Source organism: Balaenoptera physalus, assembly GCF_965194825.1.
Source record: "Balaenoptera physalus genome assembly, chromosome: 19".
Classification (NCBI taxonomy): domain Eukaryota; kingdom Metazoa; phylum Chordata; class Mammalia; order Artiodactyla; family Balaenopteridae; genus Balaenoptera; species Balaenoptera physalus.
This window is the reverse complement of record NC_138900.1, coordinates 53778441-53806310: the sequence shown is the minus strand read 5'-3', so window position 1 is coordinate 53806310 and position 27870 is coordinate 53778441. Positions and strand designations below refer to the sequence as shown.

At 41.1% G+C, this 27870-nt stretch overlaps 1 protein-coding gene and 1 long non-coding RNA gene across 2 annotated transcripts in view; both read right to left on the bottom strand.

The window, feature by feature from the left end:
• LOC309649333 overlaps nt 1–13629 on the bottom strand; it is a 30245-nt gene extending 16616 nt beyond the window's left edge. Inside the window, exons 1-2 of the long non-coding RNA XR_014257025.1 lie at nt 13336–13629; nt 9180–9256 (exon numbers count right to left, since the gene is read on the bottom strand). This is a non-coding gene — a long non-coding RNA (uncharacterized lncRNA). The remainder of the gene's footprint in view (nt 1–9179; nt 9257–13335) is intronic.
• A 2003-nt stretch (nt 13630–15632) lies between these two features.
• TAT (tyrosine aminotransferase) lies at nt 15633–26291 on the bottom strand. The gene is made up of 12 exons (XM_082439084.1): nt 25958–26291; nt 25114–25360; nt 24855–24959; nt 22561–22628; nt 21529–21687; nt 21185–21323; nt 20703–20755; nt 19783–19935; nt 19025–19153; nt 18604–18687; nt 17443–17541; nt 15633–16713 (listed from the first exon to the last, which is right to left on the bottom strand). Exons 2-12 carry the CDS (start codon nt 25346–25348, stop codon nt 16573–16575), a joined length of 1365 nt encoding a protein of 454 aa, XP_082295210.1. The 5' UTR covers nt 25349–25360; nt 25958–26291; the 3' UTR covers nt 15633–16572.
• Nucleotides 26292–27870: the final 1579 nt, after the last annotated feature.

Below are 27870 nucleotides of genomic sequence, written 5' to 3'. Positions count from 1 at the left end.
TATTTTTAAAATTTTTATTGGAGTATAGTTGATTTAAAATGTTGTGTTATAGCCTATATTTTAAAGGATAGTTATTGCATGACTCTGAGAGACTAGAAATCCTGAAAGGACAGTAAGTTAGATTTCTAGACTAGGTGAAAAAAAAGCAATTTCAAGCTGGCTGTAGGGGTGGCAGTATCTTTGGGGGAACAGCCGAGTTATGGTTAAAGCAAAGAGGTGAAGGAACTATGCTCGACAATTTGGGAATGGCAGGGAATTTTAATCTGCCATGGAAGAAGAATTCCAGCGGGAAAGAATGGAAGGAGGAAGCATCAGGCTGGAGGGAGCTAAAAGTACGGGAATTTCTATAGCAATATCACAAACTAGATAATGCGAAAATGTGTGGGCTTCAAAACACCTAGATATGTTAGATAAAATCTAACATACACTTTTTCAGATTCAGAGCTAACTTTGCAAGAGGGTAAGGGTACCTCCCAAGGAGCACAAATAAAGAGGGAACTGAAAACTAGGAAAAAGACTATGGTTATGCTGGTGCTATCTCAGTAACCAAGAGGTTTGGATTTTAAGACTAGGAGAGGAAGCCTTAGGCCCAGGTAAGGCAGGGAGTTGTAATTTAAACTCTGCATGAAGTCAGGACCCCTCAAATGTTAAGCTTGAATGAAAGGATGAATTAAAAAGAAATCTCGGAGGAGCTTCAAGATGGCGGAAGGGTAAGACGCGGAGATCACCTTCCTCCCCACAAATACATCAGAAATACATCTACATGTGGAACAGCTCCTACAGAACACCCACTGAACGCTGGCAGAAGACGTCAGACCTCCCAAAAGGCAAGAAACTCCCCATGTACCTGGGTAGGGCAAAAGAAAAAAGAAATAACAGAGACAAAAGAATAGGGACGGGACCTGCACCAGTGGGAGGGAGCTGTGATGGAGGAAAGGTTTCCACACACTAGGAAGCCCCTTCGCGGCCGGAGACTGCGGGTGGCAGAGGGGGGAAGCTTCAGAGCCATGGAGGAGAGCGCAGCCACAGGGGTGCGGAGGGCAAAGCGGAGAGATCCCCGCACAGAGGATCGGTGCCGCCCAGCACTCACCAGCCCGAGAGGCTTGTCTGCTCACCCACCGGGGCGGGCGGGGCTGGGAGCTGAGGCTCGGGCTTCGGTCGGATCGCAGGGAGAGGACTGGGGTTGGCTGCGTGAACACAGCCTGAAGGGGCTAGTGAGCCACGGCTAGCCGGGAGGGAGTACGGGAGAAAGTCTGGAACTGCCGAAGAGGCAAGAGACTTTTTCTTGCCTCTTTGTTTCCTGGTGCGCGAGGAGAGGGGATTCAGAGCACCGCCTAAACGAGCTCCAGAGACAGGCGTGAGCCCCAGCTATCAGCGCGAACCCCAGAGACGGGCATGAGACGCTAAGGCTGCTGCTGCCGCCACCAAGAAGCCTGTGTGCGAGCACAGGTCACTCTCCACACCGCCCCTACCGGGAGCCTGTGCAGCCCGCCACTGCCAGGGTCCCGTGATCCAGGGACAACTTCCCCGGGAGAACGCGCGGCACGCCTCAGGCTGGTGCAACGTCATGCCGGCCGCTGCCGCCACAGGCTCGCCCCGCATCCGTACCCCTCCCTCCCCCCGGCCTGAGTGAGCCAGAGCCCCTGAATCAGCCGCTCCTTTAACCCCGTCCTGTCTGAGCGAAGAACAGACGCCCTCAGACGACCTACATGCAGAGGCGGGGCCAAATCCAAAGCTGAACCCCGGAAGCTGTGCGAACAAAGAAGAGAAAGGGAAATTTCTCCCAGCAGCCTCAGGAGCAGCGGATTACATCTCCACAATCAAATTAATGTACCCTGCATCTGTGGAATACCTGAATAGACAACGAATCATCCCAAATTGAGGAGGTGGACTTTGGGAGCAACAATATATGTATATTTTTCCCTTTTTCTCTTTTTGTGAGTGTGTATGTGTATGCTCCTGTGTGTGATTTTGTCTGTATAGCTTTGCTTTTACCATTTGAACTAGGGTTCTGTCTGTCTCTTGGTTTTTGTTTTTTTTTTTTACTTAAAAATTTGTTTTCTTAATAATTATTTTTTATTTTTTAATAACTTTATTGTATTTTATTTTACTTTATTTTATTTTATCGTCTTCTTTCTTTCTTTTTTTCCTCCCTTTTATTCTGAGCCGTGTGGAGGACAGGCTCTTGGTGCTCCAGCCAGGAGTCAGGGCTGTGCCACTGAGGTGGGAGAGCCAAGTTCAGGACACTGCTCCACAAGAGACCTCCCAGCTCCACGTAATACCAAACGGCGAAAACCTCCCAGAGATCTCCATCTCAACACCAAGACCCAGCTCCACTCAACGGCCAGCAAGCTACAGTGCTGGACACCCTATGCCAAATAACTAGCAAGACAGGAACACAGCCACATCCATTAGCACAGAGGCTGCCTAAAATCATAATAAGGCCATAGACACCCCAAAACACACCACCAGACGTGGACATGCCCACCAGAAAGACAAGATCCAGCCTCATCCACCAGAACACAGGCACTAGTCCCCTCCACCAGGAAGCCTACACAACCCAATAAACCACCCTTAGCCACTGGGGACAGACACCAAAAACAACGGGAACTACGAACCTGCAGCCTGCGAAAAGGAGACCCCAAACACAGTAAGTTAAGCAAAATGAGAAGACAGAGGAACACACAGGAGATGAAGGAGCAAGGCAAAAACCCACCAGACCTAACAAATGAAGAGGAAATAGGCAGTCTACCTGAAAAAGAATTCAGAATAATGACAGTAAAGATGATCCAAAATCTTGGAAATAGAATGGAGAAAATACAAGAAACGTTTAACAAGGACTTAGAAGAACTAAAGAGCAAACAAACAGTGATGAACAACAGAATAAATGAAATTAAAAATACTCTAGAAGGGATCAATAGCAGAATAACTGAGGCAGAAGAACGGATAAGTGACCTGGAGGATAAAGTAGTGGAAATAACTACTGCACAGCAGAATAAAGAAAAAAGAATGAAAAGAATTGAGAACAGTCTCAGAGACCTCTGGGACAACATTAAACGCACCAACATTCGAATTATAGGGGTCCCAGAAGAAGAAGAGAAAAAGAAAGGGACTGAGAAAATATTTGAAAAGATTATAGTTGAAAACTTCCCTAATATAGGAAAGGACATAGTTAATCAAGTCCAGGAAGCACAGAAAGTCCCATACAGGATAAATCCAAGGAGAAACAGGCCAAGACACATTAATCAAACTATCAAAAATTAAATACAAAGAACAAATATTAAAAGCAGCAAGGGAAAAACAACAAATAACACATAAGGGAATCCCCATAAGGTTAAGAGCTGATCTTTCAGCAGAAACTCTGCAAGCCAGAAGGGAGTGGCAGGACATAGTTAAAGTGATGAAGGAGAAAAACCTACAACGAAGATTACTCTACCCAGCGAGGATCTCATTCAGATTTGATGGAGAAATTAAAACCTTTACAGACAAGCAAAAGCTAAGAGAATTCAGCACCACCAAACCAGCTTTACAACAAATGCTAAAAGAACTTCCCTAGGCAGGAAACACAAGAGAAGGAAAAGACCTACAATAATAAACCCAAAACAATTAAGAAAATGGTAATAGGAACATACATATCGATAATTACCTTAAATGTAAATGGATTAAATGCTCCAACCAAAAGACATAGATTGGCTGAATGGATACAAAAAAAAAGACCCGTGTATATGCTGTCTACAAGAGACCCATTTCAGACCTAGGGACACATACAGACTGAAAGTGAAGGGATGGAAAAAGATATTCCATGCAAATGGAAATCAAAAGAAAGCTGGAGTAGCAATTTGCATATCAGACAAAATAGACTTTAAAACAAAGACTATTACAAGAGACAAAAAAGGACACTACATAAGGATCAAGGGATCAATCCAAGAAGAAGATATAACAATTGTAAATATTTATGCAGCCAACATAGGAGCACCTCAGTACATAAGGAAAATACTAACAGCCATAAAAGGGGAAATCGACAGTAACACAATCATAGTAGGGGACTTTAACACTCCACTTTCACCAATGGACAGACCATCCAAAATGAAAATAAATAAGGAAACACAAGCTTTGAATGACACATTAAACAAGATGGACTTAATTGATATTTATAGGACATTCCATCCAAAAACAACAGAATATACATTCTTCTCAAGTGCTCATGGAACATTCTCCAGGACAGATCATACCTTGGGTCACAAATCAAGCCTTGGTAAATTTAAGAAAATTGAAATCGTATCAAGTATCTTTTCTGACCACAATGCCATGGGACGAGGTATCAATTACAGGAAAAAATCTGTAAGAAATACAAACACATGTAGGCTAAACAACACACTACTTAATAACCAACAGATCACTGAAGAAATCAAAGAGGAAATCAAAAAATACCCAGAAACAAATGACAATGAAAACACGATGACCCAAAACCTATGGGATGCAGCAAAAGCAGTTCTAAGAGGGAAGTTTATAGCAATACAATCCTACCTTAAGAAACAAGAAACATCTCAAATAAACAACCTAACCTTACACCTAAAGCAATTAGAGAAGAACAAAAAAACCCCTAAGTTAGCAGAAGGAAAGAAATCATAAAAGATCAGATCAGAAATAAATAAAAAAGAAATGAAGGAAACAATAGCAAAGATCAATAAAACTAAAAGGTGGTTCTTTGAGACGATAAAATTGATAAATGATTAGCCAGACTCATCAAGAAAAACAGAGAAAAGACTCAAATCAATAGAATTAGAAATGAAAAAAGGGAGGTAACAACTGACACTGCAGAAATACAAAGGATCATGAGAGATTACTACAAGCAACTATATGCCAATAAAATGGACAACCTGGAACAAATGGACAAATTCTTAGAAATGCACAGCCTTCCAAGACTGAACCAGGAAGAAATAGAAAATATGAACAGACCAATCACAAGCACTGAAATTGAAACTGTGATTAAAAATCTTCCAAAAAACAAAAGCCCAGGACCAGATGGCTTCACAGGCGAATTCTATCAAACATTTAGAGAAGAGCTAACACCTATCCTTCTTAAACTCTTCCAAAATATAGCAGAGGGAGGAACACTCCCAAACTCATTCTACGAGGTCATCATCACTCTGATACCAAAACCAGAAAAAGATGTCACAAAGAAAGAAAACTACAGGCCAATATCACTGAAGAACATAGATGTAAAAACCCTCAACAAAATACTAGCAAACAGAATCCAACAGCACATTAAAAGGATCATACACTATGAGCAAGTGGGGTTCATCCCAGGAATGCAAGGATTCTTCAATATACACAAATCAATCAACGTGATACACCATACTAACAAACTGAAGGAGAAAAACCATATGATCATCTCAATAGATGCAGAAAAAGCTTTTCACAAAATTTAACACCCATTTATGATAAAAACGCTCCAGAAAGTAGGCATAGAGGGAACTTTCCTCAACATAATAAAGGCCATACATGAGAAACCCACAGCCAACATTGTCCTCAATGGTGAAAAACTGAAACCATTTCCACTAAGATCAGGAACAACACAAGGTTGCCCACTCTCACCACTATTATTCAACATAGTTTTGGAAGTTTTAGCCACAGCAATCAGAGAAGAAAAAGAAATAAAAGGAATCCAAATTGGAAAAGAAGAAGTAAAGCTGTCACTGTTTGCAGATGACATGATACTATATATAGAGAATCCTAAAGATGCTATCTGAAAACTACTAGAGCTAATCAATGAATTTGGTAAAGTAGCAGGATACAAAATTAATGCACAGAAATCTCTTGCATTCCTATACACTAATGATGAAAAACCTGAAAGTGAAATTAAGAAAACACTCCCATTTACCATTGCAACAAAAAGAATAAAATATCTAGGAATAAACCTACCTAAGGAGACAAAAGACCTGTATGCAGAAAATTATAAGACACTGATGAAAGAAATTAAAGATGATACAAATAGATGGAGAGATATACCATGTTCTTGGATTGGAAGAATCAACATTGTGAAAATGACTCTACTACCCAAAGCAATCTACAGATTCAATGCAATCCCTATCAGACTACCAATGGCATTTTTCACAGAACTAGAACAAAAAATTTCACAATTTGTATGGAAACACAAAAGACCCCGAATAGCCAAAGCAATCTTGAGAAAGAAAAACAGAGCTGGAGGAATCAGGCTCCCTGACTTCAGACTATACTACAAAGCTACAGTAATCAAGACAGTATGGTACTGGCAGAGAAACAGAAATATAGATCAATGGAACAGGATGGAAAGCCCAGAGATAAACCCACGCACATATGGTCACCTCATCTTTGATAAAGGGGGCAAGAATATACAGTGGAGAAAAGACAGCCTCTTCAATAAGTGGTGCTGGGAAAACTGGACAGCTACATGTAAAAGAATGAAATTAGAACACTCCCTAACACCATACACAAAAATAAACTCAAAATGGATTAAAGACCTAAATGTAAGGCCAGACACCATCAAACTCTTAGAGGAAAACATAGGCAGAACACTCTATGACATAAATCACAGCAAGATCCTTTTTGACCCACCTCCTAGAGAAATGGAAATAAAAACAAAAATAAACAAATGGGACCTAATGAAACTTAAAAGCTTTTGCACAGCAAAGGAAACCATAAAAACGACAAAAAGACAACCCTCAGAATGGGAGAAAATATTTGCAAACGAAGCAACTGACAAAGGATTAATCTCCAAAATTTACAAGCAGCTCATGCAGCTCAATATTAAAAAAACAAACAACCCAATCCAAAAATGTGCAGAAGACCTAAATAGACATTTCTCCAAAGAAGATATACAGATTGCCAACAGACACATGAAAGAATGCTCAACATCATTAATCATTAGAGAAATGCAAATCAAAACTACAATGAGATATCATCTCACACCGGTCAGAATGGCCATCATCAAAAAATCTACAAACAATAAATGCTGGAGAGGGTGTGGAGAAAAGGGAACACTTTTGCACTGTTGGTGGGAATGTAAATTGATACAGCCACTATGGAGAACAGTATGGACGTTCCTTAAAAAACTAAAAATAGAACTACCATATGACCCAGCAATCCCACTACTGGGCATATACCCTGAGAAAACCATAATTCAAAAAGAGTCATGTACCAAAATGTTCATTGCAGCTCTATTTACAATAGCCAGGACATGGAAGCAACCGAAGTGTCCATCGACAGATGAATGGATAAAGAAGATGTGGCACATATATACAATGGAATGTTACTCAGCCATAAAAAGGAATGAAACTGAGTTATTTGTAGTGAGGTGGATGGACCTAGAGACTGTCATACAGAGTGAAGTAAGTCAGAAAGAGAAAAACAAATACCGTATGCTAACACATACATATGGAATCTAAAAAAATAAAAAAATGTTCATGAAGAACCTAGGGGTAAGACGGGAATAAAGATGGATACCTACTAGAGAATGGACTTGAGGATACGGGGAGGGGGAAGGGTAAGCTGGGACAAAGTGAGAGAGTGGCATGGACATATATACACTACCAAACGTAAAATAGATAGCTAGTGGGAAGCAGCCGCATAGCACAGGGAGATCAGCTCGGGGCTTTGTGACCACCTAGAGGGGTGGGATAGGGAGGGTGGGAGGGAGGGACATGCAAGAGGGAAGAGATATAGGGACATATGTATATGTATAACTGATTCACTTTGTTATAAAGCAGAAACTAACACACCACTGTAAAGCAATTATACTCCAATAAAGATGTTAAAAAAAAAAATACAAGCTACACAGGTAAGATTATATCAATCAGGCAATTAAAAAAAAAAAAAAGAAATCTCTCTCGGTCTGGCCTCTGGGAAGAAAAAACCTCTCCAGTGAGAATCTGTAACCATAGGCATTCCTTTACATGGATTTGGTGTTCAAATGCATTCTGCCTGCATGGTCTGGGACCCCAAGCTGAGAAATTCACATGAAAAGTGGTCCTAGTCCAGGAGTTTTAATACCGGAAAAGAAGGAGAGAATGGGTATTGGGGAATGTCTAGCAGTCTACCACATCAGTCCATATTTTTGTTGCACAGAAAAATAATCAGTAAAATACTTTCAAGGATAAAAAAGTATCACATTAACATAAAATTGGCGGAAAACGTGGAGTAGAGATACAAGATCAGGAGAGAAGAGTAACAGTGTAAAATTTCCAATATCGCCCCAGTTGAAAATACATGCTCTAGAGCTAAATTCCATTTAATGGATGTTTGGGCGTTAGAGGAACAAGTTAAATGACACCACAAGAATGTCTGCCACATCCAGAATGTGGGAAATTTCACAGGACAACTGTTTCGACAATTAAGTCAATGGCATGAAAAGATTAAGAGAAATTTAAGAGATGTAAAACTAAAAGTAATATTTGAAACTTGTTCAGATCCTAACCCAAATGAACCAACTATAAAAAGATATTTTGGATACAGTTGAAGAGATCTGATTATTTGATGCAATGTGGAATTGTAATTAAGAAATTAGGTTTTTAGAGATGCATACTGAGGGGTATGAGAGGAAATGACACGTACCTAGGATTTGCTTTATAAATACTTCAACAAAGAAAACAAGGAAAAGGAGGAAAGAAGAAATATGGCAAAGTCTTGATAATGGATGATGGATATATGGATATTAACTATACTATTGTTTATTTTATACACATTTAAAATTTTCAGAGTCAGAATTCAAAATTATTTTAGAGAACACATGAACAGAAAACAGCACTAGTATAATATACGAACTAATTCTGCTATTTATAGAAACATCCCAGGTGTTTTTCTAGAAATTTCTTATTTTTCCCAGTGTGCAAGCCCCACCAATGCTTTGCCCTGCTTCCATTATGAAATGCTAGAATCAGGAAAAATAAGCACTTTGTACCCCAAGATGAACAAATGATGATGGGGTCATCTCATCTAATTTCAGTTCTGAGGAAAAACTTTAAAACTAAGCAATTCCTACAAGTGTGGACTCCCTAATAAAAAATGGTGCTATCCCTGACTTAGAATGCTAGTGTCTGAAACAATGTCACAGTCTTTGTGGATATGGTTAACATGAGAAAAAGTTACTGTTTCCTACCATGATCAGATGAATGAAACTGGTAATTTCTCAGGTTTCTTACCTTTCTTTTAAAAACTTGAAATTCCTTTAAATGCCAAATATTTGAGTTGGTCTTCCTGAAGTCTGACTCCTTTGCACCTTTAAAAAAAAAAACAGTGTTGTGGAGGTATAGTTCACATACCATACAATTCATCCATTTAGTGTATAGTTCGATGGTTTTTAGTATATTCACAATCACACCACCATCAACACAATCAATTTTAGAATATTTTCATTGCCCCCAAAAGAAACCCTGCATCTGTAAGCAGTCAATCTCCACACCCACCCCCTACCCGTCCCCACCACATACATCCTCACACTCAACTCTAGGCAACCACTGGTCTCTTTTTTGTCTAGTTTGGACATTTGTTTAAATGGAATTACACAAAACATGCTCTTTCCCACTGGCTTCTTTCACTTAGCACAATGTTTTCAAGGTTCATCCATGTTGCAGCATGCATCAGTACAACATTCTTTTTTCTTCTCAAGTAATATTCCATGGTATGGATATATCACATTTTATTTATCCATTCATCAGCTGATAGACATTTGGGTTGTTTCCATTTTCTGGCTATTATGAATAATGCTACTATGGACATTCTTGTAAAAGTTTTATGTGGACATAAGTTTTCATTTCTCTAGGAGTGGAACTGATGGGTCATATGGTAACTATATTTTTAACCTTTTGAGAAACTGCCAAACCGTTTTCCAAAGTCGCTGAACCATTTTACATTCCTACCAGCAGTGTGTGAGCATTACAATTTCTCCACATCCTTGCCACCACTGTTACTGCTGTTTTTTTTTAACAGCCATCATAGTGGGTGTGAAGTGATATCCCATTATGATGTTGATTTGCATTTTCCTAATGGCTCATGATGTTGAGCAACTTTTCAAGTGCTTATTGACCATTTCCTTGCACCTCTTTGAAAGTAAACTTTCTAAATGTCTTTGTCTCTGAATCTTCCTTCCACACTAGTAATATTTTCAGTTAAACCTAGTATCTCCTTGTTGTAATTCACTTAACAAGAAGATAAAGAGTAATGGCAATCCATTAGTCATGGTATTTTCTAATCCATTCATTCATCAAATATGGATTGAGTGCCGATTATGTGCCAGAGGCTCTTCTGGTCGCTAAGCATATAGAAGAAAATAAAACAGACCTAAATAAATAAATAAAACCACCTTGCCCTCATGAAGCTTACATTTTCATGGCTTTAAAGTTTTTTTCCAGTTTTATTGAGATATAATTGACATACATCATTGCACAGGTTTAAGGTGTACAGCATAATGACTTGATTTACGTATATTGTGAAGTGATCACCAAAATAAGTTTAGTTAGCATCCATCATCTCATAGAGATACCAGAAAAATAAGTTTTTTCCCTTGTAATGAGAACTCTTTGGATCTACAGTTCTTTTATTGTATAAAAAGAAAACATATAAATTTTACCATCTTAGCCATTTTTAAGGGTACAGTAAGTAGTGTTAAGTATATGCACATTGTTGTGAAATAAATCTCCAGACTTCCTTCATGTTGCAAATATGAAACTCTATACCCACTAAACAGCTCCCTTTTCTCCCTTACCCCCAGCCCCTAGTAATTTTTTTCTGTTTCTATGAGTTTGGTTAATTTAGATACCTCATATAAGTGGAATCATACAGTATCATTTCATGACTGGCTTATTTCATAACACAATTTCCTCAAGGTTCAGCCATGTTAAAGTATTTCCTTCCTTTCTAGGGTTGCAGAGCATTCCACATTTTGTTTATCCATTCATCCATCAATGAATATTTGGGTTGCTTCCACCTCTTGGCTATAGTGAATAATGCTGCTATGAACATGGATGTACGAATATCTCTCTGAGACCCTGCTTTCAATTCTTTTGGATATATACCCAGCAGTAGTATTGCTTGATCATATGGTAATTCAGTATTTAATTTTTTGAGTAACTGCCATACTGTTTTCCATGGTGGCTGCACCATTTTACATTCTCACCAACAGTGCACAAGGGTTCCAATTTTTCCACATTCTCTCCAACACAATTTTTGTTTGTTTGTTTTTTGCTTTTCTCTGGTGATTAGCGATGTTGTGCATCTTTTCACCTTTCACTTCCTCATTTAGATCTATTCCCAAGTATTTTATTCTCTTTGATGCTACTGTAAATGAAACTGTTTTCTTAATGTCCTTTTCAGATTGTTCACTGTTAGTGTATAGAAACACAACTGATTTTTGCATGCTGATTTTGTATCCTGCAATTTTGCTACATTTGGTTACCAGTTATAACCGGTTTGCGTGTGTGGGCGCCCATAATCTTCAGGGGGTTCTATATAAAAGATCACGTCATCTAAGAACAGAGATAATTTTACTTCTTCCTTTCTAATTTGGATACCTTTTATTTATTTTTCTTGTCTATTTGCTCTGTCTAGGACTTCCAATACTATGTTGAATAGAATTGGCAAGAATAGGCACCCTTGGAAAAGCTTTTAGTCTTTCACCATTGAATATATTAGCTTTGGGCTTTTCATAGATGGCTTTTTTCTTCTTTTAAAATAAATTTATTTATTTATTTATTTTTGGCTGTGTTGGGTCTTCATTGCTGTTCACGGGCTTTCTCTAGTTGTGGCGAGCGGGGGCTACTCTTCATTGCGGTGCGCGGGCTTCTCATTGCGGTGGCTTCTCCCGTTGAGAAGCACAGGCTCTAGGCGTGTGGGCTTCAATAGTTGTGGCACATGGGCTCAGTAGTTGTGGCGCACGGGCTTAGTTGCTCCGCAGCATGTGGGATCTTCCCGGACCAGGGTTCGAACCCGTGTCCCCTGCATTGGGAGGCAGATTCTCAAGCCACTAGGAAAGTCCCCATAGATGGCCTTTATTATGTTGTGGTAGTTTCCTTCTATTTCTAGTTTGAGTGTTTTTATCATAAAAAGGTGTAGAATCTTGTCAAATATTTTGTTAGCATCATTGAGATGACCAGGTCGTTTTTGTCCTTCATTCTGTTATTGAGGTGTATTACACTGACTGATTTTTTTTCATTTGTTGAACCATTCTCATATTCCAGGAATAAATCCCACTTGGTCAGGGCTTCCCTGGTGGTGCAGTGGTTAAGAATCCGCCTGCCAATGCAGGGGACACAGGTTCGAGCCCTGGTCCGAGAAGATCCCACATGCCGCGGAGCAACTAAACCTGTGTGCCACAGCTACTGAGCCTGCGCCCTAGAGCCCGTGAGCCACAACTTCTGAGCCTGCGTGCCACAACTACAGAAGCCCACGCACTTAGGGCCCGTGATCCGCAACAAAAGAAGCCACTGCAATGAGAAGCCCGCGCGCAGCAACGAAGACCCAACGCAGCCAAAAATAAATAAATTTATAAAACAAAAAATCCCACTTGGTCATGGTACATAATCTTTTTAATGCACTGTTGTATTTGGATTGCTAGTACTATGCTCATCTTCTCTGTATTGTTCCAATTTTAGTATATGTGCTGACAAAGCAAGAACTCCCTGTGGCTTTATTTTTTAAACACGGGATAACGTACTTTGAATTTCATAATGTACTTTGCATTTCAATTTTCAAATGAGTAAATGTCTCAAGGAGCAAGAATTCTTTTCTATGCTTGAAACACTGACAAAAATTAAGACACACTTGCTAGTTTGCAGACTGTTTTCTTCGCAGAATTAGCATCACCTGCTTCCTACATAATACACCTCAACTGGAGTGTCTGAAAGTGACTGTTTCTTTGGAAGGTGCTGTGCAACAATCTGACCCATAGAGAGCATCCAGATTTGAGGTTTCTATGACACCATTATGAAACCCGTTTGTAAACACACACAAACTGTTTAGAGTAAATAAGAGTATGAATAAGATGTACCGGGAATTCACTTCTCCAACAGATTCAATACTTCAACCTTTAGAGTACTTAAAATACAGGCCCTCCTGCACAGTAAAGTGTGGTGTGCGTGAAGCACAGCGGAGGATTCACCTTTCTGGCTCAGCAGAAATCCAAATATATATGCCATGCACTCGGGACCGTGGAGGATACGATTCTTTTAAGAAAATTTCCAGGGACCATACTTTTGAAAACTGACAACAGCTCCTGGGAACTTCTGCTTCTGTTTCACAACTTAACGGGACTTACTGGCACCCGCCCACAGCTAGGAAAAGGTTAACAGGTGTTTACAATACCTAAAGATGACTTGTCGACTTTCTGGAAGCCTCCCGCCTGATGTGGCCCGAAAAGGGGGCAAAGGAGGAAGGGAATCTCTCAAAAAGGCGCGGGTCCGAGAAACAGGCTGAAGGAGGAAACAAAACCAAGCCTCCGGAGAAAAGGGAGCCGCTCCAACTAGAAATACGCACCCTCGCCGGCGCCTCAGGTTCTGCGCCTGCGCCCGCGCCCAGAGCGGCGTCTCGTAGTCCCACGACTGCGCATGCGCCCTGAGTAGTGCGAGCCCCTCCCTCGCATGTGTGTCTGCGCAGTCGTGGGTTCTTTCCCCACCCCCTCTATCCCACCCCAACTCCCCCACCCCTCCATCCCCCTACCCCCTCCTCTTCCAACACGGTCACCCAGAGCAGGGTTGGGTCGTTGGTGACTGCTAGGGACTAGAGTGGGACGGTGTGTGGTACCGGGTCAGTGGTAACTCGCCAGTTACTGCGTAGGCGATGCTCGGGTTAGACAGGTGAATTCACAGCTGCGAGCCCTTGTCTCCGACCTTTTAAAGCATCCTTTGTTTTATCCTGGGACGCTCGGAAGCCACCATCCTGCTGCCGCCATCCGCGAAGCAGCTGAGAATTGTCTCTTGGGAATTTTAATCTTGTTTGGAAGCAGCCCCGACCAGGGAGTCCCTTTTTTATCCAGAATCACCCAGGACATGATGGACAGAAATGTCATCCCTCCTTAGACTTCGATAGAAGCTGAATTAAAAAGTTGAGTAGTAGTTACTTTGAAGAAAGGAAAAAAAAAAAAAAAGGAAAAATTCACACACAAAAACATTTATGTGTACACAGAGTAATCTCGAAGAATGGATCAGCAACTGCTACTGTGATTACCTCAGGGGAGAAGAAAAGGTGCTGAAGGACTGGCATGAGTGTTTTTTTTTATTTTTTTGCATCGTTTGAAATATGTCTAATGTGCATGTATTTTTTGTTTTGTTTATTTTTAAAAATTATTTATTTATATATTTTTGTCTGTGTTGGGTCTTTGTCGCTGCGCAGGGGCTTTCTCTAGTTGTGGCGAGCAGGGGCTACTCTTCACTGTGGTGCACGGGCTTCTCATGTGGTGGCTTCTCTTGTTGCGGAGCACGGGCTTTAGGCGGGCGGGCTTCAGTAATTGTGGCTCGCGGGCTCTAGGGCACGGCCTCTAGAGCGCAGGCTCAGTAGTTGCAGTGCATAGGCTTAGTTGCTCTGCGGCATGTGGGATCTTCCCGGACCAGGGCTGAAACCCATGTCCCCTGCATTGGCAGGTGGATTCTTAACCACTGCGCCACCAGGGAAGTCCCCGTTTTGTTTTTTAAATCTTTGAATGTTCATTTGACTCCCTTACCAAAACGGTAGATATCAAGGAAATTTGGAAATTTAAGAAGTCTGTCTAGATTCAGTAATGCTGGATAGAATTATACATACGTGTGAAGATAAAACGTTTTGTGTAAACCACTAAGTCTCCCTGTTTATTTCTGGACAGATAGATATCCTTGGGAGTTGGGGCCAGAAGTACAGGAAAAGAGGAGCCAGGAATTTTCGAAAAATCGGCAGGAGTGGCATACAGGGAACGTTTTTCATCTCAATCATTGTATATTCCTCTTGGTTTTGCTGAAGAAAATTGAAGGGTAAATTTTAGTTCACCGAAGTCCGACATAGATGGGAAGGGGATGTTTGATGTTTATTTTTGTAAAGGAAATTAATTGGGTGTGGTTGGCAGAGTTGAGACTTGAAGTTCCTATTCTAGGTAAGGAAAACATCCCTTAGTGAAGAATTTCCAGATTGATTATGGTATATTCCTGCCCGTAACCTTGCAAAATAACTTCAGGCTCCCTCCTCCAAGGGAAATGGTTAGGAAAAAATTAGGCAACTGTGCTTAAGAGGACTTGCAGACAAAAAGCTCATACTGAAAGATGAGCACACCGGACACACCTCATTCTCTTGGTTAGCTCAACCAGTTCAACTTGTTACCCAGTGAGTGGTTAGTAGATCTAGACAAGTGTAGGAATTTGGAGAGTGGGGATCCCAAAAGTTGAAAGTGTGAAGTCAGAGGCCAGGGGTTTATAATGTTGCTTCTTAGTTTGTCTTGTTTGTAAGTACAAGCAAGAAGTTGAGCTCCCAAATAAAATATTTTAGGAATAGTGTTTCTTAAGTGACTCCAAATGTCAGTACATCTACAAAGAAATAAATGAAACCTAGTGGGTAATAAATCAATCAGACTGAGCAATAAGCAGCACCTGGGGATAGAAATTCCCCACAGAGGAGAAAAATGACATGACAGAAGAGAATACTTAGTAAAATTTATTTTAAAAAAAAAAGAAAAAGGAAAACAATAATTTATGCCCTTGGCAAAATAAAAGATCTTTTCAATATAAATGTTTCTTAGAAAACATATGAAAAGATAATATAACATATATATCAATAAATCAATGTTACAGCAAAAGTAATAATGATTCTATAACAATGACGAGTGAAGAAAATTCTGGCCCTTACACAGCAGCGTTCCTGGAAGGTCCTCTGATTCCTCCTTTTTTTTGTACAGAGGTGCCCTCATTTTAAGAAAGCTTGATACACATATCTACATTTAGAAACTCTATCAATTAAATTTCTCTGTATCACAAAATAATTCTCTACAAAAAAAAAAATCAACGAAAAGTTTCTGTAAGTGATCCTTCAAATTGGCAAGCTTTCCTAATGTGTTTAGAATTAACCAAATACATGTGTCCCCAACTTCTTTCATTATAGCATTATTGCATACAGTGAGGTATACCTGAAGTGAGCCAGTGACAGAGCTGGGCTTCAGACCTGACTGAAGAGAATGCGTTCTTACTTAGAGTAAGAGGAAATGGTTGGGGGCACAAGTTCCCTCAATCGTTTGATTCTCTAATCCTGAGTTCTTAATTTTCCTGTCTCTACTGTTTCCTGGGTAACTTTGTTCACCTGGTACTCTCAAGCTAAAAGGAGGAAGTCATATGGGAGGATGGATTGATGGAAGTCATACAGGTGGATTAATGAATTAGTGAGTCACTCCAGCAGAGCAGAGTGAGATGAAATCTGGGGTTCAGAGTGTGTGTGTGGATATAGCTGGGGGAAAGCTGGAGCAATTCTGAGCCCTTGTCGTGGTATTTGCGAGGCCCCTCTCCCAGCAGGGGCACCTGAGGAGCAGCAGGGCTCAGTCCCACTCTCCCCAGCCGGATGGGACACGTACTCAGGAGAACGGACTCCATCCTACTTGTCACACTCCTCCTGGCTCCCTTCAGCACAATGGTAGTGCTGCTCACAGAACTCCTGGATCCGGCTGCAGGCCTCCAGCATCATCACTTCGGGGATTGTGATTACCACTCGGAAGAAATTTGGGTACTCGAAGCACTGCAAAAATAAAAGCCTGTTATTCTCAGAGCAATTGAATCAGGGACTGGACCACCCTAATATGGCCAGGGCCCTAATCAGCAAGAAGCAGTGATGCCATTTACCCAGGGCTATCATTTCACTCAATTCCTACCACTGGAGTGTTAAGCCAGTAACTGAGTTAATTTATCTTAAAAGGAATTTGTGGGACAAGCTTGGTTTCCTCTCACCTAGAATGTTCAACCACAATTTTTCTTCCTGGATGCGGGAGAAACAAATTTTAAATAGAGGTCATGAGACCCATCAGTTTGAATCTTTTCAAAAGAGAATACAGTAGTCCCTCGGTATCCATGGAGGGTTGGTTCCAGAACCTTCAAAAGTACCAAAATCCAAGGATGCTCAAGTCCCACATATAAAATGGTGTAGTATTTGCATAACATACATACATCTTCCGGTGTACTTTAAATTGTCTCTAGGTTACTTATAATACCTAATACAATGTAAATGCTATGTAAATAGTTGCCAGTCTGCAGCAAATTCAAGTTTTGCTTTTTGGAACTTTCTGGGATTTTTTTCCCCGCATATTTTTCCATCCACAGTTGGTTGAATCCTTGGATGAGGAACCTGTGTATATGAAGGCCGACAGTACGCTTTGTTGGGGGAGAAAAAGTCAGGCTAAAGACCAGCTCAGGGAGAGTTCCTGAGGCTCTAGAAACTGTTGAGAGTGTCCTGAGAGACATAAGCACTCACTGTTGCCGGGAGGCAGTGGACGGATTGCTCAGCAAATAACTGCTCAGTGAATTCCACATCATTCTCAAATTCTGGGAAATGTTCCATCTCAATTCCAACCTATACCAATAACAGGGAGATGCAAATTTATCAGGAGGGAAAACAGGCCAACTCCCTATGCCACAAATTAAGGTAGGGACTGCTCTAAAAAACATCTTGGAACTCCACTGCTGATAACTAAGAGTTCTTGCTCTTATGAACTCACAGAATTTTTCATAGGGAAGAGAGGATATATTTATATTAATGTTTTAGTTTACTGAAGGGTTCCTTCTTGGATGCTGATAAATGAAAGCTGGAAATAGGATGCCAGTGTTTCTCAAAATAGGCACTATTGGGACTTCCCTGGTGGCGCAGTGGTTAAGAATCAACCTGCCAAAGCAGGGGACATGGGTTCGAGCCCTGGTCCGGGAAGATCCCACATGCCGCGGAGCAACTAAGCCCGTGTGCCACAGCTACTGAGCCTGTGAGCCACAACTACTGAAGCCCGCGCGCCTAGAGCCCGTGCTCCGCAACAAGAGAAGCCACCACAATGAGAAGCCCGTGCACCACAAGGAAGAGTAGCCCCGTCCGCCGCAACTGGAGAAAAAGCCCGTGCGCAGCAACGAAGACCCAATGCAGCCAAAAATACATTAATTAATTAATTATTTGTTTTTAAAAAGGCACTATTACCATTATGGGCCAGGCTATTCTTGATTGCATGGAACTACCCTGCCCATTGAAAAATATTTAGCATCCCTGGCCCACAAAATGCCAATAGCACCCCAAACAGTCTTTCTGAAAACAAACAAAATTCCTATATATCCCCAAACATTCCTAGGGAACCAGATCTCTCCCAGGTGAGAATTACAGTAGTGTGGAAAGCCTCTTATTTGTGTCTTATGTCATCCCTGTATCTACATATAAAATGATTCTCTGTATGAAGAATTAAGTCATTTTAAGAGTTTTTTTCTTTTTCTTCTTTTTTCTTTTTTCTAGCACTGAGGTTAAACCACATCAATGGGACAATTCAGAACAAGGCAGTTCCTAAACTGAGTGGCTCAGGAGCCCATGTGGTTGTCTTCGTGAGCCCTGCAGACTGGCTTCCCCCGCCTACCACCAACTGCCTGCCACCCACATACTCACCATGAGGTACATGGCCCCAGAAGGGCGGATGGGCCGGAGTCCAGGGATGGCAGCCAATGCCCCATAGCAGAGATCCGCATTGGACTACGAGAGGAGACAGAGACGTCAAGAATGAAAAGTTAAGCAAAAGAAAAACCAAGTCATTAAAAGGAGAGCCCACATCAAAGGCAGAGAACCTAAGTTTGCTCTCCTGGCATAAGGGGTAACAAGATAAAAACTCTGCCACTTGAAGCTTTTGGCCAGGAGCAGGGTGGATTGCCAGAAGTTAGAGAAATGTATGGGTAGATATTTACACTGATGCCACCTCCTGGTTTGGAAGCCCCATAATGGAGCATTGCTCCAGAAATGAGAAGCCATTATTCCAAATTCCACTGGTGGTGTTCCTTGACTCCCAAAGTGGAAAGTCATGGGCTGCCCTTACCTTGAGGAAGCTTAGAGTGTTGTGGTAGAACTCTTGAGGGGTGCGATGCAGGATGCTTTTCAGAGCTCCCTGGACAAGGGTGCAGGGTCCCAGGATCCGCTGACTCAGCTTCACCAGCCCATCTCGGATCTAAAAGCCCCCCCAGCAAACACATTATTTAGCCTTTCTTAAGCATCTCCACTGTGGAGATCCTTGTTCTGCCAATTCTTTCTATCAAGTTTTTAATCTCTGGAGAAGTGATGGTGCCTAGTGTCATTCTTAGATCAGACCACCTAGGTTTGTAGCCCAGCTCTGCCATGCACTGGCTGTGTGACTCTGGGCAAATTATACAACTTCTCTGTGTCTCATATTTCTCACCTGTAAAATGGAGGTAATACGAATACTGGCCTCACAGGGTTGTTAGGAGAATTAAATTGAAATAAAGTACATAAAGCACTGGCACATTGTAATCCCACAAACAATATTAGGTATCATTACTGCTATTGTTTCCTTTTTTGTGGTACTAAAATTGGAGGTAGATGGAACTTCCTCACCAAGACAGAAAAACTGAGTCTTGGAGAGGAATAACTAGTACTGTCTTTATCCAGCGTCTTTCCAGGCACACGGAACTACAGGGCCAAAAAGAAAGAAAAAAAACTCCCTCCTTACCACTGTGCATGCAAAGTAAATAAATAAATAAACAAATATTTAGAAAAAAATATATATATACATATAATCGCCCCTAAATGAGACATACTATTTCACCGCATTGCTCTCACCTCATTGCCAAAAATATCTCTTCGGTCATGGATGAGGACCCAGCCCATCCTCCAGCCAGGAACCACCCAGCGCTTGGCCAGCCCCCCGCAGCACAGGATGGGGACGTTGCTGCTGAGGGTGGCGAGAGGCTCAAACTTGGAATCCGAAAACACCTGAGGAGAAGAGGTGCTTGTTACAGTTGTCTTCTGGTTTACTTTCCTCCAAATGCCATGCCTCGCGAAATTTTCCTCATATCACTAGGGACAGGGTCTCAGATTTACGGGCTCGTTCCTACCCTGAAGCGTGACTGGGATCCCAAGAGCCTTCAGAGGGGACTATGCAAAAACGTGTAACCCAGTATCTAGCCTAGATTAAAGGAAGCCTAAAATGAGGAAACTGACCCCAGCCCTTGGCTCTAGGGAATGAATGGCCGTTGGAGTTACAGATTTCACAATAATAGATGGGTCCATAATCCCTTATGTGAAATTCCTGGGCTCAAGTATGTTGCAAAATGTAGAATTGTTTGGATTTTAGAAAGGTTATATAGCACATGTACCATATATTATATAACAGCCGCAGGGCAATCTGGGACAGCACTCCTTATCAAGCAGAGTAACTGTTCCGCCCCTTTCCTTACCCTCTTATATAGATCCATAAGTGAGATAAATAAAGATTTACAAATATCTTTATATCAGGCCAAGTCAGGTTTTGCCACCAAATGAATTCCAAAAATCTTCGGATTTTTGTAGCTTTTTGGATTTTGGAAAACTGGCTAAGGGGTGGTTATCTGTATATCTGTTTAGAGCGCAGGGATACTGATTAGTGCTGTACTGAAATGATTAGGATATGCTTCTGATTATTCTAGGTGCCACATCTAAAGGTGCCATGAGATAACTTGGGATTGAGAGTATGGAAGTGATGCATCCTGCCCAAGACTCACCATGTCTCCATAGATCTCATCAGCTAAGATGGGGACACACTGCCGTGCAGCCACTGAAAATAAGAGAAACATGCTGAAATCATTTTTAATGTGAATTGCCTTAGCATTTAATATTTACCTGGGCTTATTATACTTTGCATTTCATGTTTGTCTGTTTCATCTTCCTCTTTAAGAACTATAAACTCTTCTTACACTCTTCCAGGGTACAGAGCCTAAATTTGCTCTTTAATTAACTAGATATTTCAAACCCTCTCTTCCACATGATGGGAGTGGTGAAGAGGCAAGTATTTCCTCTTTTTCTCCTTCTTTCAGGAAATTCCTACCTTTCCAGGGGCACACCACTCACTAGGGATCCCAGTGGAGCCCTCCCACCTCCATCCTAGGCTTGGAACTTAGTGAAGGACTCCTTTCTCGTTCCATGAAACAGCTGAAGGATTCCATCCCCATCTTCTCCCCTGTCAAGTGAAGTCTGCTGGACTTACCTGCCAAAATTTTCTGGAGATGACTTCTACTGAACACTGACCCACAAGGGTTTGATGGATTATTGACAACGAGACAAGCTGTCTTTTCATCAATCAGAGATTCCAGTTGTTTCAGGTCAATTTCCCAAAACTTCTCTGGCTGGGGAGGAAAGAAGGGGGAGACTAAGATGATTCTGAAAAATGTAGGAGGACTACTCACTTCACTCAAAGGTATAATGTAAATAACAAAATGTGTCTGTGGCCTCGACCACCCACTTCCAGATCTTTCTCTGCTAAGATAATGGTCCTATATTTTTATGAAGTAGTAATTGAGCTCTTGTGTCTAAAATTTAAAAGTCATTTACCAATAAATTGTAGGCTTTGACCTCGATTCCCATAGATTCAGCCAGAGTCCTGTAGAGAGAGAAGCCAGGTCTGGGAACTAGGATGTTTTGCCCTGGGTTGGCCAGCACAGCTAAACAAAGTTCAATAGCCTGACTGCAGCCACTTGTTAGAATGACATCCTGTGAAGAATAGAAAAGTTTCATTTTGTTAGGGGTTCCAACAGCAACAGGAGAAAAGAGGTTATCAGATGAATGAGTGGGAAGCAAAAAAAACCTTATTTTTACAAACTCTATGTAAAGTAGTGGGGACTGTACAAAGCCAAAATTGAAAGAAGTGAATATGTTTATATATGTGCATATCTAAAAGTTGTTGAAAATGTTGGCCACTTGAGAGAAATAAATCACTTAAAAAAGGACGGGTTGGCTGTGACTCAGCAGACCTCCACGAGAGATCATTATGACCTTGGACTTTTTTCACCTGGTTATTTATTTACTTTTGACCAGAGATTTGAAACCTGACTCTCTTCTGAAAGACAGATATAGGGCACCTCTTAATGTTAAGAAATATTGACCCCCACCCAGTGGACAACAGAGCAGAGGGTAGCATTTAAACTTGGCCCTGCCATCAATCCAGTATGCCATGGAACCTCGATCGTCCCATCTAAGTGACCTTAAGGGCAGTGAAGGAAGCTACAGATTAATAAAAGATCCTATTGGTAAAATTAAAAATTTCAATTATTTGATGTTTATGAATTATTGTTTTTCAATGATCTTCTGCAGAGAATCAAATATAGGGTGACCTCTGAGTCCTTTAAGCCTCCTTGAGACAGACACTATATGAGTTGTATGCAACGTTATTATCATACTATAATGACATTAAATATAATCACTGATTAGTGGCCTTCCCGTATGAAAAGTCCTCAAATTGCCAAAGGGAAATTATCCTTAGTTTTTTTTCCACTTGAAACCCTTACTCCTCATGGAACAGAAACAAGGAAAAGGGTAGAGTTTGCCCGATATTGTTCCCAAGCTGGTGCCTAGTCTAGGGCTCACCTTAGCTTCCAGGGGTGCCTCGGGGCAGCGGTAATAAGAAGCAACCTCCTCCCGACTCGATAAGTAGCCTGAGAGAACAGAGCAGAGTGAGGAAGCTGGAAGTTTTCATCCCACAGCTGACAGCTTTGCCCTTAAGTCAACAGGGCTTCGAGGCTACCTGCTGCCCCAGCTCAGAGCACATACAATTTAGTTTAACTCTCTGTCACTATAGATAAAGGAGATTAACTTTATATCTTACACTTTTATAATGAGCACAAATGTATAAATAATAACAAAAAGAGTTCCCCAAACTATAAAATACTCTGCAGCATCTTGGTTACTGTGATTATGTTTTATTTTATTTTATATTATTTAATCTAAAATTTAGATTAAATAATCTAAAATAGGATTAGATTATTTAGGATTTAGATTATTCCTAAATCCCTTCCAGGTATTATATATTTTGAAAACTTGTAATTAATGAATTCATTACCTTGGGTCCATTTTAACTTTTTCACATTGTATTGTATACCTATTAGTATTTTTCCTTTTCAATTATATTGAGGGACCTCCCTGGTGGTGGAGTGGTTGAGAGTCTGCCTGCCAGTGCAGGGGACGGGGGTTCGAGCCCTGGTCCGGGAGGATCCCACGTGCCACAGAGCAGCCGGGCCCGTGCGCCACAACTGCTGAGCCTGTGCTCTGGGGCTTGCAAGCCACAGCTGCTGAGCCCATGTGCCACAACTGCTGAGGCCCCGCGCCTGGAGCCCATGCTCCGCGTGGGGGGGGAAGGGGGCCACCGAGGTGAGGAGTGGCCCCCGCTCGCCCCAACTGGAGAAAGCCCATGAGCAGCAAGGAAGACCCAACACAGCCAAAAATAAATAATATAAATTAAAATAAATTTTAAAAAATTATATTGAAATTAAAATTTTTTCCTTTTAAATTATATTCTCATACAATAGTTCCAAATGTTGGCTTACAAGCTTGAAGTATAGACAGTTTCATACAAATTATTATGTTTTACAAAATTGCTCTCCAGAAAGATTGTCTTCAGTTACCAAGACTAGAGGCAATATTTCCTAAAGTTTGTTAAATTAATAGGTAGAGATAGGTCTCTTGATGTTATACAAATTAGCACTTCCTTAACTACTAATAAAGAAGAGTATTTTCTAGATATATATTATTATCTGTGTTTCCTTTGGCATGAAGTGTTCATATCCTTTGCATTTTGTCAAATGGAGACTTGGTTTTGGGTTTTCAGGTTAAGTCAGTTTCCTAATACTTTGGATATAAAAGTCATTATAAACTTTTAAAAAATTTTATTGAAGTATAGTTGATTTACAATCTTGTGTTAATTTCTGCTGTACAGCAAAGTGATTCAAGTTATACATATATACATTCTTTTTCATATTCTTTTCCATTATGTATAAACTTTTTTTACAACTTAACTTTTGGTTTTATTTTGTTTTGATTTTTATTTATGAAACTTCATAAAATGTAAATAATCAACCTAAAAATCACATCCCTGATATCTCTTTAAAGTGTTTTTAAAATTCTATTTTAGCATGAAACTGGATTTTTATTCTGCATTAAGAATATGTTTCTAAAAAAAAAAAAAAAAAAGAATATGTTTCTATGCGCACATATACACGGGGGGAAATGTGCGACACTGAAACAAAGTCAAGGAATCACTTATTTTACCAAAATGTTTAGGATAGAAATGTTTAACAGATGGAGAGAGTTAAACCTAAATAAGAATAATTTCTTTCTGTCCTAAACAAACCTTCTATCCTCCAGTAGGTCATTCTTTGCTGTTCTTGGTTTTTTTGTTTTTGTTTTTTGTTTTTGCCTTGAAACAAGCACAATTACATTGAGAGTGTGATTAGGACCGTAATTAAATTAAACCTTGAATGTGTAGAGAAGGAGAAATAAAGCCAAGAAGCTATTTACACAGGGCAGTAATTAAATTAATTTAGGAGCTAGAGGGCTTTGTAAAGAAGCAGGTGCAGCCAAACTCAAGGCCTCCGTTTAGAATTAGCGATGATAGAATAGGAGTGTTATTTGAGAAATAAGTATGTAATGGGAACCTAGAGCAGGGAGGTACCATAATGCCAGAGGAAGCCAGGAAAGAAAGACCTTGATGGCTTGAGGTTAAGCATGCTGAGACTCCTTTCCCCAAATCCAACAGCCATTTTATCTTGGCTTCTTCTTAGGAATTATGCATCAGGAAAGCAAAGAGGAGTGCTAGAAATTTATTCCTATTAGAAGAGCACTAAAGATTTGGAAGCCACCAGATTAGAGTCTCAGGAGGAATTTACCGGTGGAGGGGGCATAGCCGTTATACTTCCCCGAGTCAAGGGCATCTTTTATTGCTTGGGTAACTTCAGGATCTGTAGGCAGGTTTCCAAACACTGTAGGGTCCCCTTTTCATGGGGGAAAAAAAAAGAACCGCCAAGAGGTTAATCTTCCATGCCCAGTGCTCAGACCCACCCTCCACTTCCATCCTCTCCAACCAACCCATGAGGATGGGGGTGGGAGGAACAATGCCTGCCTCTCGGTCAAGTGTCTCCAACTCACCAATTGACAGAGCAATCGTGGTCTTGTTTGGATTTGGCTTCACCTTCATGCTGTCCACAATGGCCCGGATGGGATTGAAAGTTTTGTTGGACATGTCCGAGGGCCTCACGGACCATCTGGCCTTCCTGCCTTTCATTTTTCCCGGCACAGAGCTTCTCCCAGGGATGTTGACATGCACATCCAGCACTGAGGGGAGGTTGCCATGGTCGTGCAACTGAATCATGTATGGGTCCATCACTAACAAAGACTATGCGGAAAAAAAGGGGTCGCTGTGACACTAAGAACAGACATCATCCTGGGGGGGCTACAGTTGGCCCTAAACATTGGGGTGATTTCACCAGACATCTCTTTCCAAACTCCTTTCTCATGTAAAGTAGCTTTGTTATGAATGTGGGGAGTTTTAAGACTTTTCCCTGAGACGGAAAATAAGCAAGAGCCCATTCTACAATCTTAGCCGAGAGTGTTCCATCAAATACTTACCTACTGTGAGATTTGCTGTGTGCAACTGTAATCCCCATGAAAATTTAACCACACTCTCAGTGAAACCAAGGAAAAATGACAAGAGAACTGTTAAACAATGAAAGCATATGTGTTCCTTCCTTTCCATGCAAGGAAGAGTCTCCCTAACACTTCAACAGACTGTGTCTTGTCCTGTGCAAAGAAGAACCAGGAAGAACCGTTCTACGTTGTTAGAAATTTAGTGTTAATATCGTCATTAGTAAAAATAAAGCCCCATTCCATAAGCATCTTACTGTCCTGTAGATAAAGAAGTCAATACACCACAAAGAAAAAAGTGCGTACTCCAAATCACCATCACCAGATTAGCTGAGGCTTGAGATTTTACCTTCTGAGTAAAGGAGAAGCAGCTTCCAAGTAGCCAAACCAGGAAGTCGTCTTAGTTCTTTGGCAAGTTACAGTGACAGTGAATTCAGATGCAACCTCTGACTCCTGAAATAGTCCCACAAATGGGCGTTGGGCCTGAAACTTTCATGCTATTGGTTCAGGTGAGAACTGAGCAGCCAGCCCTCCTCTTCCCTCCCCTCCCCACTTTTTGCTTCTTTTTACCTCTAACCCTGCCTCCACCTCCACCACCAAATCAGGAATTTGAACTCGCTCTGTGTTAACTCTTTCCGCGTACTTTGTGAGATGTTTGAAAGGACTGTCAGAGAGGTAGTTAGGATAACTTTTGGTAACTTTTGTTGGTAACTTTTATTAAAACTTTTTTGTTACAGAACAACCTATTAAAATTTCAATAGTACAGAAATGTATAGAGTAAAAAGTGAGAGTCTTGCTATCTGTATGTTCCATTCTCACTCCCAGGGCCAGGCAGTGGTAATGATTTGGCCATTTCTATCCATTCACCAAGATGGATAGATGATAGTAGATCAATTGATCTATAGATGATAGATAGATAGATAGATAATGATAGTAGATCAACTGATCTATAGATGATAGATAGATAGATAGATAGATAGATAGATGATAGATTAGATGACAGATACATAGATATAGAATTTTATGTATTTTCAAAACAAGCTGAGATCATGCTCTACAACTTGTTGGGCAGCATGCTTATTTACTTCCTACATCTTGGGCTCCTTTCCTTGTCAGTCCACAAAGTTCTACTCCAGCAGGAACACACTGCACAGTCAGAGTAAACTAAGGCCCCCTCCATAAATATCTTACCTCCATAAATATCTTAAACGTACACGGTCTCCAAGGCAACCAAAACCTGTGCAATTGTGAATTCTCCTTCATTTTCCTGTTGTGGAGCTACTGGAAAAATAAGATGTCAGGTGAGATCTAAATAAAAAACTTTACTAAGCAAGCACAGCAGAGATCTCAGCACTCCTGTGAGCCTATGAAAAGTACCACCCACCCAAGGGTTAAGAGGAGCCTCAGTGACCCCATGGCTCAGATCCTATCTGTTTATTTATTGAGAGACAAAGAGCTGTTACATAAGCTCTGTCTTCTCCAGCTGCTTATCTGTGATTTGAGTCTCCAGTGGGGTTGAATAACCTTTTATTTCTCTGGTGCTTCTATCTCTTAGTGCTTTGAAAAACTTACCTAATGCATTCTCTTCCCCTCTCCAGTGAAGTGAGCATTTACCACTTCATCTCACCAGTGGAGAAGCAGAAGCACCAGGCAAGGGCAGGAAGCCAGTCAGGTCAAAGAGAATTTAGGTTCTGAAGCCCTGAGCCCTGAGCTAGCTAATCGAGGCTGTTCTGTTTCAAAAAACTGTGTCTACAACATCTAAAAAGACAGAAAAGGAAAGACTTAAGTCAGCTCTGCTCTTTGGCACCCTATAGCAATAGGTGAATGGCTTGTTTTACTAAATGCAGTGAAACATTGTACAGAAAGAAGTATAGGGGCTTCCCTGGTGGCGCAGTGGTTGAGAATCTGCCTGCTAATGCGGGGAACGCGGGTTCGAGCCCTGGTCTGGGAGGATCCCACATGCCGCGGAGCAGCTGGGCCCGTGAGCCACAATTGCTGAGCCTGCGCGTCTGGAGCCTGTGCTCCGCAACGAGAGGCCGCGATAGTGAGAGGCCAGCGCACCGCGATGAAGAGTGGCCCCTGCTCGCTGCAACTAGAGAAAGCCCTCGCATAGAAATGAAGACCCGACACAGCCAAAAATAAATAAATAAATAAATAAATTTATTAAAAAAAAAAAAGAAGAAGTATACTTCACAGGCTGGACAGACTGCCCTTGGTTAAGTTGCCAAGTGAGAACATGGTGTTATTTCCAAAGCACATAGA